Raw genomic sequence first — 14,665 nt, 5'->3', positions numbered from 1 at the left:
ACGTATAGCTAGGATTTGAGACTTTTATCAGAGAAATATGCTGCAAAGTTTTTTTCTCATTTACATTTCTCTTCTAATTTTAACTATATTAGTTCTATTTGCACCAAAACTGTCCATTTTATCTTGAGTGATCTTTTCTATTGCTTGTTTACTCATGAACTCTTCATATATCTGAAAGGCAATTTCTTCCTTGCTTCTCTAATTTCTTTATGATTTGACCAAATTTTACATTTAGATCATGTATCCATTCGGAGTGTTATCTTGGTATATGGTATGTGGTACGGATTCCAACCTAATTTCCATCATACTGCTATCTAGTTTTACTAGCAATTCTTGTCAAAGTGATTCTAAAGCAAAAGTTTAAAAAATGATCATATAAAATAACTTTAGAGTTTAGAATGGAAAAAGAAATGGGAGCTCTAGAGAAAAGTATTGTTAATGGGACAGTTTAATACAAGAAGTATTAAATCTTACTCAATAACAAAATCCCTGAAAATTAATTTGATCAGACACCAGTGACTCCATGAGACAACAAATGAATACCAGAAGTTAATTAAAAGACTGTAAAAATATCCAACATCTGTCTGCCTCATTTTCCTCAACTGTAAAATGGGGATACTAACACCTACCTTGCAGAGTTATTGTGAGGATGAAATGAAATACTTTTTTTTACACGAACATTGTTTACTATGACAAAAACATCATACAATTTTTATGATCTTGGTCTTTCCTTCTTGCCTTTGTGCAAGGCCAGAAGAGAAACATTTGCAACTTTTACATCCTTGAATCGGACTCCAGGAATATCACCAACAGCATGACCTTTTCGACTAAATCCAGGAATCAAAACTTCATCATTTTCCTCAACAAAGTTGAAGCAGCCATCATTGGGAACAAAGGCAGTGATTTTTTTGCTGTTCTTAATCAGCTTGACTCTCACACACTTCCTGATAGCAGAATTGGGCTGCTTTGCTTCCACACCAAGTTTTTCCAAGACAATCCCTTTTGGGTGAGATGCTCCTCCAAATGGGTTGGTCTTCAAGGCAGTGCCCAAATGAGCTTTCTTACATTGTTTGTCATGCCACTTTTGGTCTCTCCTGTGGCTTCGGAGCTTTCTAGCAGTAAGAAGACCACGGCACTTACCCATGGAGCCACCATCAGGACCGAGAGGAAAGAGAGAAGGAAGAGTCAAATGAAATACTTTTAAAGCACTTACACAGTGCCTAGCCTGTAACTGGCACTTAATAAATGCTTGTTCCTTTTCCCTTCTTTATGCAATAGGCCTAGTATCCTGGGTACAAGTAGGCTCAAAAATTATCTGGGCAACAATGATTTGGTAAAAATCCAGACAAATGATGATTCAATGAAATTTCTCAATAGTTGTGACATTTTCAGGCTTTCACTGGTGGCAAATGGCAGAGCTGGACTTAAGATCCAAGGCTTTTCCCCTTTACTTTTACAACAGCTGTGTGAGAACTTGATCTGTTATTGATAACTTCCAACACCTTCATTGATTTGAAAATTAAGAAACAATGAGTTGGAATTGGAATTGAGCTCCACCATAAACAGCATTTGGTTTGGATTTAGTTTATGCTACATAAGCAAGTTCCCTGCATTAGTGTGTGGAACTCCTGGGTGAGGAAAGTCTTTCTACCAATTTATAGTCTTAGAGGTACTTAGAACACTGAAACATTAAGTGACTTGTCTGGGTCACACAGCCAGTAGGTCTTCTTGGCTCTCTGTACACTACAAAAATTAAGAATGAAAGAAACGTTTTGGACTAGATGGCCCCTGGAGGCTCTATACAAAGGTGGGAGGCAGAAGCAAGACAAAGCAGTGTCAGGAAAACCCTACAGAGGAGTCAATATCCAAGACAGAGTAGCTGAGTGTTGAACGCTGCAGAGATATTCAGGTCACCTCTCTGTTGGATAACATGCTAGTTACTGTGGCAACCCATTCTACTTTCCTTATGGCTGTCAGGGTTTTCTTTACAGTCTGAAGTGAAGGGTTTTATTTGAAGTAGTTAAGATAATTGTCTCATTCTATTTTGACTGTGGAAAACCAGGCAACAGCAGTTTTCAAAGTGTGGGGGGGTCCCCAAATTCCTTAAACAGGTCCCTCAAAATCAAAACCATTTTCATAATAATAAGGTATTTGCCTATAAAAATGCTCCTCCCTTTTCCAACTAATTATTTATGTGAAGTTGGGATTTTTTTTTCATGAACTTCAAATGAATCAATATAATGCAACAGACAACACAAAAGCAGATTATCAGACTGCAACTGTTTTCAATTAAGGCAGACATTAAAGAGATCTGCAACATTGTGTACAACAATGCCACTCTTCTCAGAAAATGTACAGGGAAAGTTATTTTTTCATATCAAATGCTATTAATGTATACATTATTTTCAAATGAATTGAACATTTTAACACTTAATTTCTAATATGGCAGATATCAACAAATATTGTAGCAAAAGCTCTTTGGGATCCTTGAAAACTTAAAGCCAGTCCTGAGATCAAAAAGTTGGAGAACTCCTGCATCACAGCACTTATTGAAGCCACTGCCAAAAACCTATAAATTGCAGATTTTCTAAAACAAAAAGAGTTCCAAATCGCATGCAATCTAAGAGACGAAGCCTCCCCGGAGAAAGCACGTGGAAAATACTCATTTATCTAAGCTGCCCATAGAAATTTTTAAAAAAACATTTTTGCACGTTTTTTCCCTTTGAATCCCCAACGTTTAGCACAGCTCCTGGCACACAGGACAAATCGATGAACTCCTAAAATCGAAGGGAGCTCACAGCTCTCACAAATCAAGAATTAAGGCCGCCCACCAGCCCAACTCACAGAAAAATTAAAAACTCAGGGATCCCCAGCGTGGCCGCAAAGCATTCTGGGATGGATGCGCAGGTTTCGCTCTTCCCGCATCTCACGAGAACTCCTCCTCTCTCCACTCCCCCCCCCCGTCTACTCCCTCTGCCGCCTCCATCTTGGGACCACCCAGCCTCGTGTTTTTCAAATCCACCAATGGCCGTGTGGCTTGGGCTCGAATGAGCCAATCGGAGCTCTGGGTTGCCGGGAAATTTAAATCGCGCCGGAGGGCCTCACGCGCCATACGGCTTTCCTGAGTGAGCCGTAGAGGCTGCTGGAAGTGTAGCCGTGACGCAGCTGCAACCTCCTCCCGCTTCCCCTACGGGGCCCGGCGACCTCCTGCAAGGTGAGTTCTTTTCTCTTCGCCGGCGAGAGCGGAGACCAGGCCAGCCGGAAACGGTTGGCTCCGGTGCCTGAGGGAGGGAGGAAGGAAGGCGTGTGGGAGAATCGCCTGTTGCTCTCCTGGGCCTCGTGGGGGAGGGCCTGGCCTGGGCCGTGGTCTTCGGGCCGCTCTCGGGCGCTTCCCGGCGGTGGCAGCGGCTGCGTTCCCGTAAGCGGTTCCACTGGGCCACTGGGCCGAGGTCGGCCGGTGGCCTGAGACCAGCCTCTTATTTCTTTCTTTTTTTTTCTTTCTAAAAAAATTTATTTCATGTACTAATTTAAGAAAAGAGAGCAGGAGGGAAGAGGAAGGGATGGTTCCTGCAGGGCTATGTGGGCATGTCCTCCTCATCCTCCCTCTGCATCTGCTCGATCAGCTGTTGCCGCTCTGCTGCCTGACGCATGCGCATCATGAGGAGGCTCTCGTAGTCCCTCTCTGACAGCACGGAGCCCCGTGACAGTCCCGAGTGGCTGGTGGCATCACTGCTCCCTGTTCCCTGGGGCTGACCCTCCAGCCAGGAGATCTTCAGGGGCTTATTGACAAGGCCCACTTCATTCTTGACAGCCAGTACAGCAGCCTTGACAGAAGCAAATTCCACCACAGCACTTCCCATCTTCTTACTGGAGATGACCAGATTGAGCACTTCACCATACTTCTGTAGAATCCTCGAGAGGACGTCCTTGGAGTAACCGCCTTTGGTCTCGTCCTCTTTTTTACACTTCCATTTTAGCTTCAGTTTGGTGTTCCTTTGCCTTGAGGAGTTTCTGTCTTTCCTTTTAATCTCCGTTCTCGGTCTTGGCGTATCTGCTCCTGGATCAGCCTCTGTTGTTCTTGCAGCTGCCGGGAGCCCTCTTCTCGTAGGCGTGCGATCTCTTGTTCTAATGTCCTGGTGCTTCCACTGTCCTCCTCTACCTCACTCCCTTGGGCCTGGGCTTGCCTCTCCCGGGCCTCAAGATCAAGCTTCACTTTCTTTCTTCTCTCATCAAGTTTCTGAGTCCTCTCAGCTGCCTGCTTCTTGCTTTTCCTGATCTTGTCGTACGCTGCCCGGGCTGCAGCATCCGTCAGCACCTCCAAGGCCTGGGAAAGCTGGTGGAAGAGCTCAGCTGCTTGAGGATTATCTGGATTTTTGTCTGGATGGCAGGTGAGGGCCTTTTGTCGGTATGCTTTCTTCACCTCCTTGTCCGCCGCCTCCTCCCCGACTCCCAGGATCGCGTACGGGTCCATTTGCAACAACTCCTTGGTCACCGCCATGGTCCCTCTCGGGCTGCGGTGTGAGAGTGTTTGTGAGCGCGCGTGCGTAGGTAGCCGAGTGGGGTGGGGGGCAGTGAGACACACCCACGCTGCGGAGGAGTGGGCTTCCCACGACCCGACCCCTGCGGGACGTATTCTTCCCTCCTCCCTGGGCACCTCCAGGGCCTGCGGTGTGGGCCGCCGCCCCCCGACAATCTTTGTGTCTAGCGGGTGTCCCCCCTGCCGAGCTCCCCCTCCGAGGACGCCTAGGGCTCTGCCGCTTCCTGGGGATGGGGTGTGGGGAGGGGAGGCCTCCTGAATTTGCACTCTTTCCCAGCCGGCATCTAGTTCAGGGAAGGGTCTGGAGTGCTGGCTTTGCTGCCTGCCCAGGCCTGAGGTCGGTGTTAGTTAATGGGGTTGTGTCAGTTGTCTGATAACTAAGCCACTCCTTGGGCTTGCCACCCTGGGCACTGAGCTGCAGTCCTATCTGCATGTAGTAATCGCCTAATATATACTGGGCCTCTCCCCCAGGCCCGGAAAGGAGCCCCACCTCACCCTCTTGATTTACTTGCTTGTAATCCCACCTCTTTCCCTGCCTTTCTTCTAAAAATGCTCTCCCATTTACACTGTAGGCAGTGTGGTTGGTGGTGTGGTTGTCGTCTTCACATTAGGATGTGAAGTCCTTGAGGTCCGAGAGTGTATTTTTGTTTTTGTAATAGCCGAGGTACTTAGTAGGCCCTGGCACATAGTAAGTGCTTGGAGTAATTGATGGAATCTGGAAGGGCTTGATTGGAACTGCTTACACCTTTCTTTGTGTATGCAGTGAAGTTGTGGGAAGACCCTAAGAACTTAATGTTGTCTTATCTTTATTTTTTTAAGGCCTTGTTATAGCTAGGTGTTGTAACTTTGTTCATTTCCCCACCATAGGAACAAATTGATGCTTGTCAACTTTTTATTCGTGTTGAATTGTTTTAAAAATTGAATTTAAAATGTCATTAATTTTAACAGGAAACAATTGTCAAAAGAAATTTTACTAAGATTCTACTATGTTATGACCACTTAAAGGAAATAGAGTAGTATTTTGGTGTAATGGACACTTAATGAGAGACTGGCTAGGGTTTAAGTGCTGGCAGCTTATCACCTTGTTGTCTGTTAACAAGCATTTATTAAGAGGTTACTGTGTCCTAGGCAGGTATTGAGCTAAGCCCTGCTTAATATAGATTACTATGAACTGGAGTACTTTTTTGTTTAATACATTGTTTACTGGCTAATGTCTGGTTCCTATTAAATGGTGTTCATTGTCTGGTAAGCACCTTCTATGTGCTAGGCAGGGGAGAATACAAGTGCAAAAAATGAAACGGATTTATAGGAATATTTATAATACATAATATATTACTTTGGTAGTTGACATATTGCTATGTTTGTGCTGTTTTTTTCTGTTGGTTGGAGATTGTTTAGCACAAAAAATCCTGTAGGACTTTTTCATAAGGCATTGAAATTTCTTTTTGGTTTGTTTCAGTTTCCTCCTTGCTTTTCTCCCAGTGTTAACACAATCATGTCCACCAATGAGAATGCTAATTCACCAGCTGCCCGGCTTAATAGGTTTAAGAACAAAGGGAAAGACAGCACAGTGAGTAGCCTTAATTTTGTTAATTTTCTAGATAATTTTTTTGGTGGGGGGAGGGCACATGCTCGGATGCTTGGGGAAAAAAAACTTACAGGCAACCTAAATTTGCCTTAGTAAAGATAAATAAGAAGATGGTTGTGGATAAAAAAAAAAACCACCTTGTTTTCCTCAAGGAAATGAGGCGTCGGCGTATTGAAGTGAATGTAGAACTGAGAAAAGCTAAAAAAGATGACCAGATGCTGAAAAGAAGAAATGTCAGCACTTTCCCTGATGATGCTACTTCTCCTCTGCAAGAAAACCGAAATAACCAGGTAGATTTATCAGTTAATTCTAGTAGATTTTGCACATGTAATTTTTATACTTTGGAGTTTAGTTGTATAATCTATAAATCCTCAGAAAAGATTTATGCCCTGTGTAAGTTGGGCTATGATTCTCCTTCAAACCAAGACATTCTTACTGTTTGAAGTAGCAGACTTCATATTGATATGACAGAAAGTGATGTAAGTAGCTGGCTGTTGAGGGATACTGTAATCCTTTGTCACCCTGTATTAACCTCAGTTGTCTTTGATTTTTTTTTTTTAACGTTCCCTTTCCCAACATCTGCATTTAGACTGTCTCTCATCCCTCCAGTTTTTACTCTATTTGTCTTTTGGGTGGGATGGGCAGGAGTTGGAGAGTATGGCCACCTAACTGGTCTCTCTACCTCTGCTATTCCCTGTCCTTCAGAATGTTGTTAAACTAACCTTTATGACACTTTTAAAAATAATCCTACTCCCCTTATATTTCCAATGCCCTGCTGTTGGGGGAATATAAGCTTGGGCGTCTAAGGTCCTTCACAATTTTATCCAAATTAAAATAATTCCTATCACCTGTACCCCATCCTCTGTGCTTTTCTTGATGCCATCCATAAATTTTTAGAATGGTGGTGATAATTTCCCTTGTTCATAGTAATTGTTCATATTCTGATGGCACCTGATACATATATCTTTTATCTTCTTTTTGTACATGTTTTATTCTAGCTAGGGCAAGCCCCATGGAATAGATTTTAAATGATATGCTAGAATCAGATGCATGCAATTATATAGGATTTGTACTAATGAACATAAAACCTTGGGAAAAAGTTACTTAGCAATATTGAGGAAACCGGAAAGCAGTATCCCAAAAAACATAGGAACAGTCCAACATAATTGTGTAACCTCATTAAAATCTTAGCAAGCTGTGGCTTTCTTTTGAAAACTGCATGAATAACATTGATTATAAATAAGCTGTTTGCATAGTAAAATAATATACATCCAGAATCAGAAGGGGAAATCTTTCATCAGCAGGGCTGACAAATGGCAAAAAGTCATTCTCTAATAGTAAGTTCAGAAGAGCAATCTCATGAGAGGTTCAGAAATAGGATTTTGCCTAATGCCATCAAATTGGAATAAGAGACAATTTCACTGCTAGCTTGACTATAGTTGAACATGGTAGATTGCTTGTGGTATGAATTGGTCCAGCCTTTTTGTAAAGTAGTAATAGAATTATTGGTCCTTAAGGAAGTTGATTCCTAAGATTGTGGGGGGGGGGGCGGTTGCAGGAAGTTGTTAAAAATATATCTACAAGCTCTTTCTGTAATAATAAAAAAACTGGAAATGTGCTAGACACTCCTTGCCTGGTGAACTGAATAAGTGGCATATAATGTAACAGTGAATTTAAAAGGAATATTGATGTTTCTGAAGTAATTTGGAACAAAGAAAGCAGTGCCAAAAGAACAATATATGCTAAGTAAACTTAATGTTAGGATGTGGCAAACATTTTTACATACATTATAAAAGGTACTAGGTCAGTATACCCATGTTAGAGGTATGGTCAAGTATTAATGAATTGCCATTTACAATCTTTTGGAATATCCTGGTTAATGTTGATCAGCTTTGTTCTTTTTTTGCTCTCATTTGAATTACCTACATGTGATGGAAGTTAAATTGATTGCTCTCTCAAATTACTCATCTTTTTTAAAGGGCTCTGCACTTTGGTCTGTTGATGATATCGTCAAAGGCATAATAGTAATAACCTGGAAGTTCAACTTCAGGCTACCCAAGCTGCTAGGTAAGTAATTTTTATTGATGGGAGGAAATAAGAAGAAATTAGGTATTTATTATCTTTTTTAAAAGCAATCGTTGTTAAATCAAATATTATCATCTTGTTGAGGGTCTACTTCTGGGCTCAGTTCAAACTTGGAAAGTTTTAATTTTTAATGACCCAGTTAGCAGAATGTGGTGTTGCTTTCATTTTTAAAAAGTATTTGAATCACGAGGATTGCATATCAGATTCTTTGTAATAACCTGTTTTTTGTTACTTTTTTAGGAAACTCCTTTCTAGGGAAAAACAGCCTCCCATAGACCAAATAATTGAGGCTGGTATGATTCCAAAGCTTGTAGGCTTCTTGGGCAGGACAGACTGTAATCCTATTCAGTTTGAATCGGCTTGGGCACTTACTAACATTGCTTCTGGAACATCAGACCAAACCAAGGCTGTGGTAGATGGAGGGGCTATACCTGCGTTCATTGCCCTCTTGGCCTCTCCCCAGGCTCACATCAGTGAACAGGCAGTATGGGCCCTGGGAAACATTGCAGGTATGTGAATTATGGAACTGTTTTTGGTTTGGTTTATCTAATAGCAAACAGGTTTTGAGTAGAAGGATGACAGTTGTTGAGGCTTAGGCGAAAAGCCTGTGAAACTATAAATTGGAATTATTTCAACCTTTCCAAAAAGGAAAATTTGATATCCATTGTAGATCAGGTTGAAGGAGAATTTACCTGGTACATTAAAACCAACCTTAATGGACTGAAACGGGTTTTTAAAAATCTAAGTGATAACCTTTGACGTTGCTTTCAAGCAAGGAGAAAAGACCGTGGATAGTGTAAAGTCAGTTATGTGTAGTGTATTTATTGATCTTCAATTTTCTATCACTCCTGCAAGTAACAGTTAACGTTTGTTTTTCCAGGTGATGGTTCAGCCTACAGAGATTTGGTTATCAAGTATGGTGCAATAGACCCTCTTTTAGCTCTGCTTGCAGTTCCTGATATATCATCTTTAGCAGTAAGTTAATTAAGCTATTTTCATTAGTAAAGAAGCGATTCTTAAGCAGGCATTCAAAACTTCAAATTTGGTGGTATATCCTAGCTTTCCAGCCGTACTTTGTGCTTAATCTCTTTTTAGTTTTCTAAACAACCACGACTTATACTTGTCCCTGATCTCTCAAGCGTCGTGATCTACCTGAGTCTCTTCTCACTTGTCCCTGTGATACCCTCTTTGCCTCTTCAGCCATTTTGCTTTGTTTGTCATCTCTGATACATTGTAGTTATTGTTAAATATTTGAAAATCGTTATTTGTCTTACCCATAGATTTTTTTTTTAAAAGGGACATGAGTCATGAACTCCTGGTTGTCTGAGGAAGTCTGTGGACTCAGAACAATGTTTTTAAATGCACAAAATACCTAGGATTGTAAAAGAAACTGATAATATTGAATTAAAAATGCGGCCACCTCCATCCCTCTCCCCCAAATGAGTTAGATTTTAACCTTATGTAGAAAAATGTCCTGATCGTCCAGTCCAATGATTTTCCTGCATTAAATGCTGAATTGTTTGAATTGGACTGATTATTTTTTCCCCCCTTTCTCAGTGTGGTTACTTAAGAAATCTTACTTGGACGCTCTCAAATCTTTGTCGTAACAAGAATCCTGCTCCCCCAATAGAAGCTATTGAGCAAATTCTTCCTACCTTAGTTCGTCTTCTGCATCATGATGATCCAGAAGTTCTGGCAGATACCTGTTGGGCCATTTCCTACCTCACAGATGGCTCAAATGACAGGATTGAAGTGGTTGTGAAAACTGGAGTTGTCCCACAGCTAGTGAAACTTCTGGGATCTGGTGAATTGCCAATAGTGGTAAGAATTTCTTTTTTTGTCTTTTAAAAATATGAAGTAATGTAATCTACATTTCATTGATATACTGAAGAATGCTAAATTAGCTTTCCAGTATTTACACCTAGATTTCTTGATATTTCCTCAATCTTTGTGTCTAGTTTGTGCTGATTATTTATGTTGTATAACTTCAGGACATAGTATTTTTTAAATGTTACAGATTTTAAGCCACCTATTAGTTTACTCAAAGCTTCATGTACTGCATGCTGAAAGAACAGATCACAAATATAAAAATGAGGTATTGCAAAGTTTTTCTCAGTGTTATTGTGATAGCAATAGCTGTTTAATTTGACATACACTTTCTTTTTCAGACCCCTTCCTTAAGGGCTATCGGAAACATTGTGACTGGGACAGATGAACAGACTCAGATTGTAATAGATTCAGGAGCGCTTGCTGTCTTTCCTAGCCTGCTTACTCACCCCAAAACCAATATCCAGAAGGAGGCTGCATGGACCATGTCAAACATCACGGCTGGCCGTCAGGACCAAATACAGCAAGTTGTGAATCATGGACTGGTTCCATACTTGGTTGGAATTCTGTCAAAGGTATGAAAATAGAAGAAATGCTTGTGTCCATGTTAACTTTTCAGCCATACCTTTGTGTGGTGAATCATTTTAGAAGTACGTTGCTTAAATACCTTAGTGTTCTACCAGCTACCAACTGGTATTAACTGATCCTTTGATATTTTAAATTATTTCCTATTTTTGTTTGTACATTGAACAGGGAGACTTTAAGTCACAGAAAGAAGCTGTATGGGCTGTCACGAACTATACAAGTGGTGGAACAATTGAGCAGATTGTATATCTTGTCCAGAATGGAATTCTGGAACCTTTAATCAACCTCTTGTCTGCAAAAGACAGCAAAATTGTCTTGGTTATTTTGGATGCAATTTCAAATATTTTTCTGGTGAGTTCCTGGCTGTTATAAACTCATTGTTTTTGAATATTGAGTTTATGTAATTGGTTTCAGCAAGTGTGATTAATCTATAGCGATCCATTCTTAGGCTGCTGAAAAACTAAATGAAACGGAAAAACTGTGTATTCTAATTGAAGAATGTGGAGGACTAGACAGAATTGAAGCACTTCAATCCCATGAAAATGAAATGGTATATAAGGCTTCCTCAAGCTTAATTGAAAAGTATTTCTCTGCAGAGGTGAGTATTCGATGAAGAATAAACCAGTTCAGTTTGGTAAACATTACATGTGATTTCTTTAAAAATGTATTTAAATTAACTAGCACTAAGTTACTGGGAAGTCTAGATTGTTTATGGGTGTACACTCCTGGGAAGGAATTACAGATCATTGGTACCTTTTTTGCAATTAAACTGTGACACTTAGGTTTGTAGCAAAGAATAAGACTTGAACACAAATCTTACTGATGCCAAAGATGGCCAAGTAGCCAGCATGACACACTGCCATTGTTTTCCTATCACTAATTTACTGAAACCAATTTTAACCGTGACATACAGAATTAGTGATGGTCTGATAGCTTATTTATTGAGAGTAACTCATTCCTTATTGTCTTATTATAAACTTTTATTCATTAAGTTGAAACTACAGATAACAGAAGGACTTAAAATAGACCGATTCCAACATGTACTTGGAAAATTGCCTTAACTCCTGGGTTACTAGTCTTGTTCCTAATATGTTTAATTAGCATCTTTAAAATGTCAGTGCATTTTGTGAAAGTGTTTGGAATGCTTCATTTGAGAAGAATTATGGGTTAAATAGGAAATTAATAATTTTGTCCTCTTTGAAAGAGCAAAAATTAAATAGGTCTGTTGTGGCCTTTGATATCTATCCTGTGAACAAAACAAAGCCTGGTTGAAAGTTGTATATGAGGTATCCACAGACTTCTATAGGCTTCTTGCCTATAAACATTACTATACAAGTATTTTTTTGTGTTCTCTCCTCCTTCCAGGAAGAAGATCAAAATGTCGTACCAGAATCTACCTCTGATGGCTATACCTTCCAGATTCAAGATGGCACGCCTGGGACCTTTAACTTTTAGATTTTACAGTCAAACATTCAAGTCTTGTATGCCTTGTTCTTGGTATAGTTTTATCTTACTGTCTCCTCCTGTTAAGATCTGTTTTTAAATGTGACTTTTAATGTAGCACTAATGCATACTTGAACAGTTTGAACTGTGTACATACTGTATGAAACCTCTGTCCTCAATAGGTTGTTACTTCTATGTGGAATTTCCTGTCTTGCAGTATCCTGTAAATAAAAGCTTAATTCCACACTTTGCCTTACCTCAGCCTGCCTAATTTATCACATTTTAAATGGGTGCTACCTTTTAGTCCAAGAAAAGTGGGAGATTCTATTCCAAGGATCTGTGATTTTGTGTGTGGTTATTTCCTCCATAAATGGAGTTTGTAACCTGAAGAATGTAGTTTTTAAAGAGTCGATTTGGCTGAAAATCCATGACTTTGTGGCTGGCCCACTCCAGACTTTTACACAACTAGGCTGCTAGTCTTACAACTAGCAGTTATCACTGGGCCAGATTGATCACCCTAACCCAACTTAATGTAGAATATAGCAGAGCCTGCATTTTATTCATAACAGCCTTTGTCAACTCAACGTGATAGGTTCAAACTTCAGTGGAAGAGATGTTTGTGTTTGTATTCTGAGTATTGTACCTTAGTAAATAAACAATTTCCAATGTGAGAAACTTACTGGGCATTCTAAAGTTCATTTCAACTTTTTTCTCTTCCCACCTAGATTTCCTTCTTTGCCATTTTGTACTATTGTCTCTTAATCTGTAAACTCATATTTATTCTGCTATATACATGTAAATTTAATCTCCTTTCTGTATACTGTACTTGTTGATCATTTGTTTGCCTCTTGCCCTTTCTAAAAATTGTGTGTGAAATTTATTCAGAGCATTTCACCTAAATTTTAATGTCAGCCACCTCTTTTGGTGATACCTTTTGGGTCTAGAAGTCTTGAAATGTTCCTGTTTTGGTTTTTTTTTTTTTCTCACCCTGTTGGCCTTTTGCTTCCATGTCATTCCTCAAGCATAGCCTTAGTACAAAAATATGCTTTAACTATGACTGTGGAAGAGGCAACGTGGTGCAGGGGAAAGATGTATTTGGATTTGGGGCTTTTAGCCCTGCCACTTGCTGTACCTGTGTGACCTTAACATGAATCATTTAACCTCTCTACCTTAGTTATTTCCCTGTAAAATGAAGAGGCTGGCATGAGTTCTAAGGACCTCCTGCCCAAACTCTTTAAGACAAAATTCTTTTTGGGAGGGATCCTAAGAACTGGAATTGCTTACATTTTCCTACCCTATCAAATTAATTATTGGGCCTTTTAAGTAATTGCAATTTTGCTTCTGTACTATTGCAACTTGACTGTTTTTCAAGTTGTAGCTTGAGTGCTGTCTTCAGTGTAGACCATTTCCTGACTCTTAAAGCCCTGATTAGTTTTCCTTTGTGTAGCTCCTGATGGTATTAAATGCCATGCAATTTGCTACATAAATGTTTTGGGTAGTAGGAAGTGTTTTGAGTCCTACCTGAATTCCAGTAAATGCTAAAGACATCTCTGGAGATGATTTGGCCAGAAAGGTCTAGTGACCCTTGGAGCTTGGATGGATTCCTGTTCTTTCTGAAAGTACTTAGCAGTACCTGATGTTAGGCTTTTCTTACCCTGGCTGAAAGGTAGAAAGCAGGGCCAGATATTAGTCATACGTCGAGCAATAAGCCATTCATCTCTGATCCCATTTCCACATCTGTAAAGTAAGAATCAAATGAGATAGTTGCAAAGTTTTGCAAACCTTAAAACATTTCTAATTGTATGATACTGTTGGTTTCCCCAACTGAACGGGAAGATATAACCTAAATTTTAATGTAGAGTTCATCTTTTTCTTCTCAGTGCTGGCCTTGTAGTAAATACTAAATATTGGTCACAGCATGGAAAAAGCAACGAATTTGGAGACCCTGGTAACGAATATGTCAAGCAAAACATTCTCTCATTGTGAATATGAAAAAAAAAAAGGTGCTTCACCCTGACTGAGTCAGTCAGCACTCTGTCAGGATGTGAATGACATGTTTCATCATGAGTCCTATAATATCACAGTTGGTCATTACATTGATCACAATGGTGGTGAGTGAGGAGCGTGCTCAACCTCAGAACTCTAGATTTGATTCAGTCTGCTGCTCCCCAGCTCTTTTCTTTCCTTTGCCTAGAACTGTTTTACAGCTTCTCATTCTTTTCTTTCCTTAGGACTAATCTCTCTCTTAATCTATTACCCCTCTCATTTCTTGCTCTCCTTCAATTTCCCTGTTGAATTAAAAGTATTTCTGTACCCAACCATGTATCTGTAGATCTTTCTTCCTTTAACCAGTTCAGATGAAAGGAGGGTTCAAGTGTTAGCCATTCCTCCCACCTCTTTCTCCTTGTTTGTATAGTAGTTGACTTGCACACCCAAATTCTGTGGCATAATTTCCTCTATCCTTTCCCTTCTGTCCTTTTCCATTCTTCTAGGATCATCAAAACAAAGAAAAACAGGATGCTCCCAGATTCTCTGTCTTATTTGTCTCCCTGTGTGACCTCTGATGGTTTTAGAGTTCTAAGAAGACATATTTATCATCT

At 40.1% G+C, this 14,665-nt stretch overlaps 1 protein-coding gene and 2 pseudogenes across 1 annotated transcript; 1 reads left to right on the top strand and 2 right to left on the bottom strand.

Moving 5' to 3' along the window:
- Positions 1 to 430: 430 nt before the first annotated feature.
- Positions 431 to 2,838, bottom strand: LOC110218212 (small ribosomal subunit protein uS12 pseudogene; annotated as a pseudogene).
- Positions 2,839 to 3,124: 286 nt separating this feature from the next.
- Positions 3,125 to 12,744, top strand: KPNA2 (karyopherin subunit alpha 2). Its single transcript, XM_021000781.2, is given in 12 exon segments — positions 3,125 to 3,214; positions 5,997 to 6,107; positions 6,278 to 6,415; positions 8,105 to 8,141; positions 8,144 to 8,192; positions 8,451 to 8,719; positions 9,091 to 9,185; positions 9,768 to 10,031; positions 10,379 to 10,612; positions 10,791 to 10,973; positions 11,071 to 11,220; positions 11,988 to 12,744. Coding segments are annotated over 11 exon segments (1,584 nt in total). The 5' UTR covers positions 3,125 to 3,214; positions 5,997 to 6,032; the 3' UTR covers positions 12,078 to 12,744.
- Positions 3,214 to 4,829, bottom strand: LOC110218211 (dnaJ homolog subfamily C member 17 pseudogene; annotated as a pseudogene).
- Positions 12,745 to 14,665: the final 1,921 nt, after the last annotated feature.

This window comes from Phascolarctos cinereus, unplaced genomic scaffold (genome assembly GCF_003287225.1).
Source record: "Phascolarctos cinereus isolate Bilbo 61053 unplaced genomic scaffold, phaCin_HiC Scaffold_5;HRSCAF=322, whole genome shotgun sequence".
Taxonomy (NCBI): Eukaryota; Metazoa; Chordata; class Mammalia; order Diprotodontia; family Phascolarctidae; genus Phascolarctos; species Phascolarctos cinereus.
The sequence above is the reverse complement of the archived record's forward strand: the minus strand, read 5'-3'. Positions and strand labels throughout refer to the sequence as shown.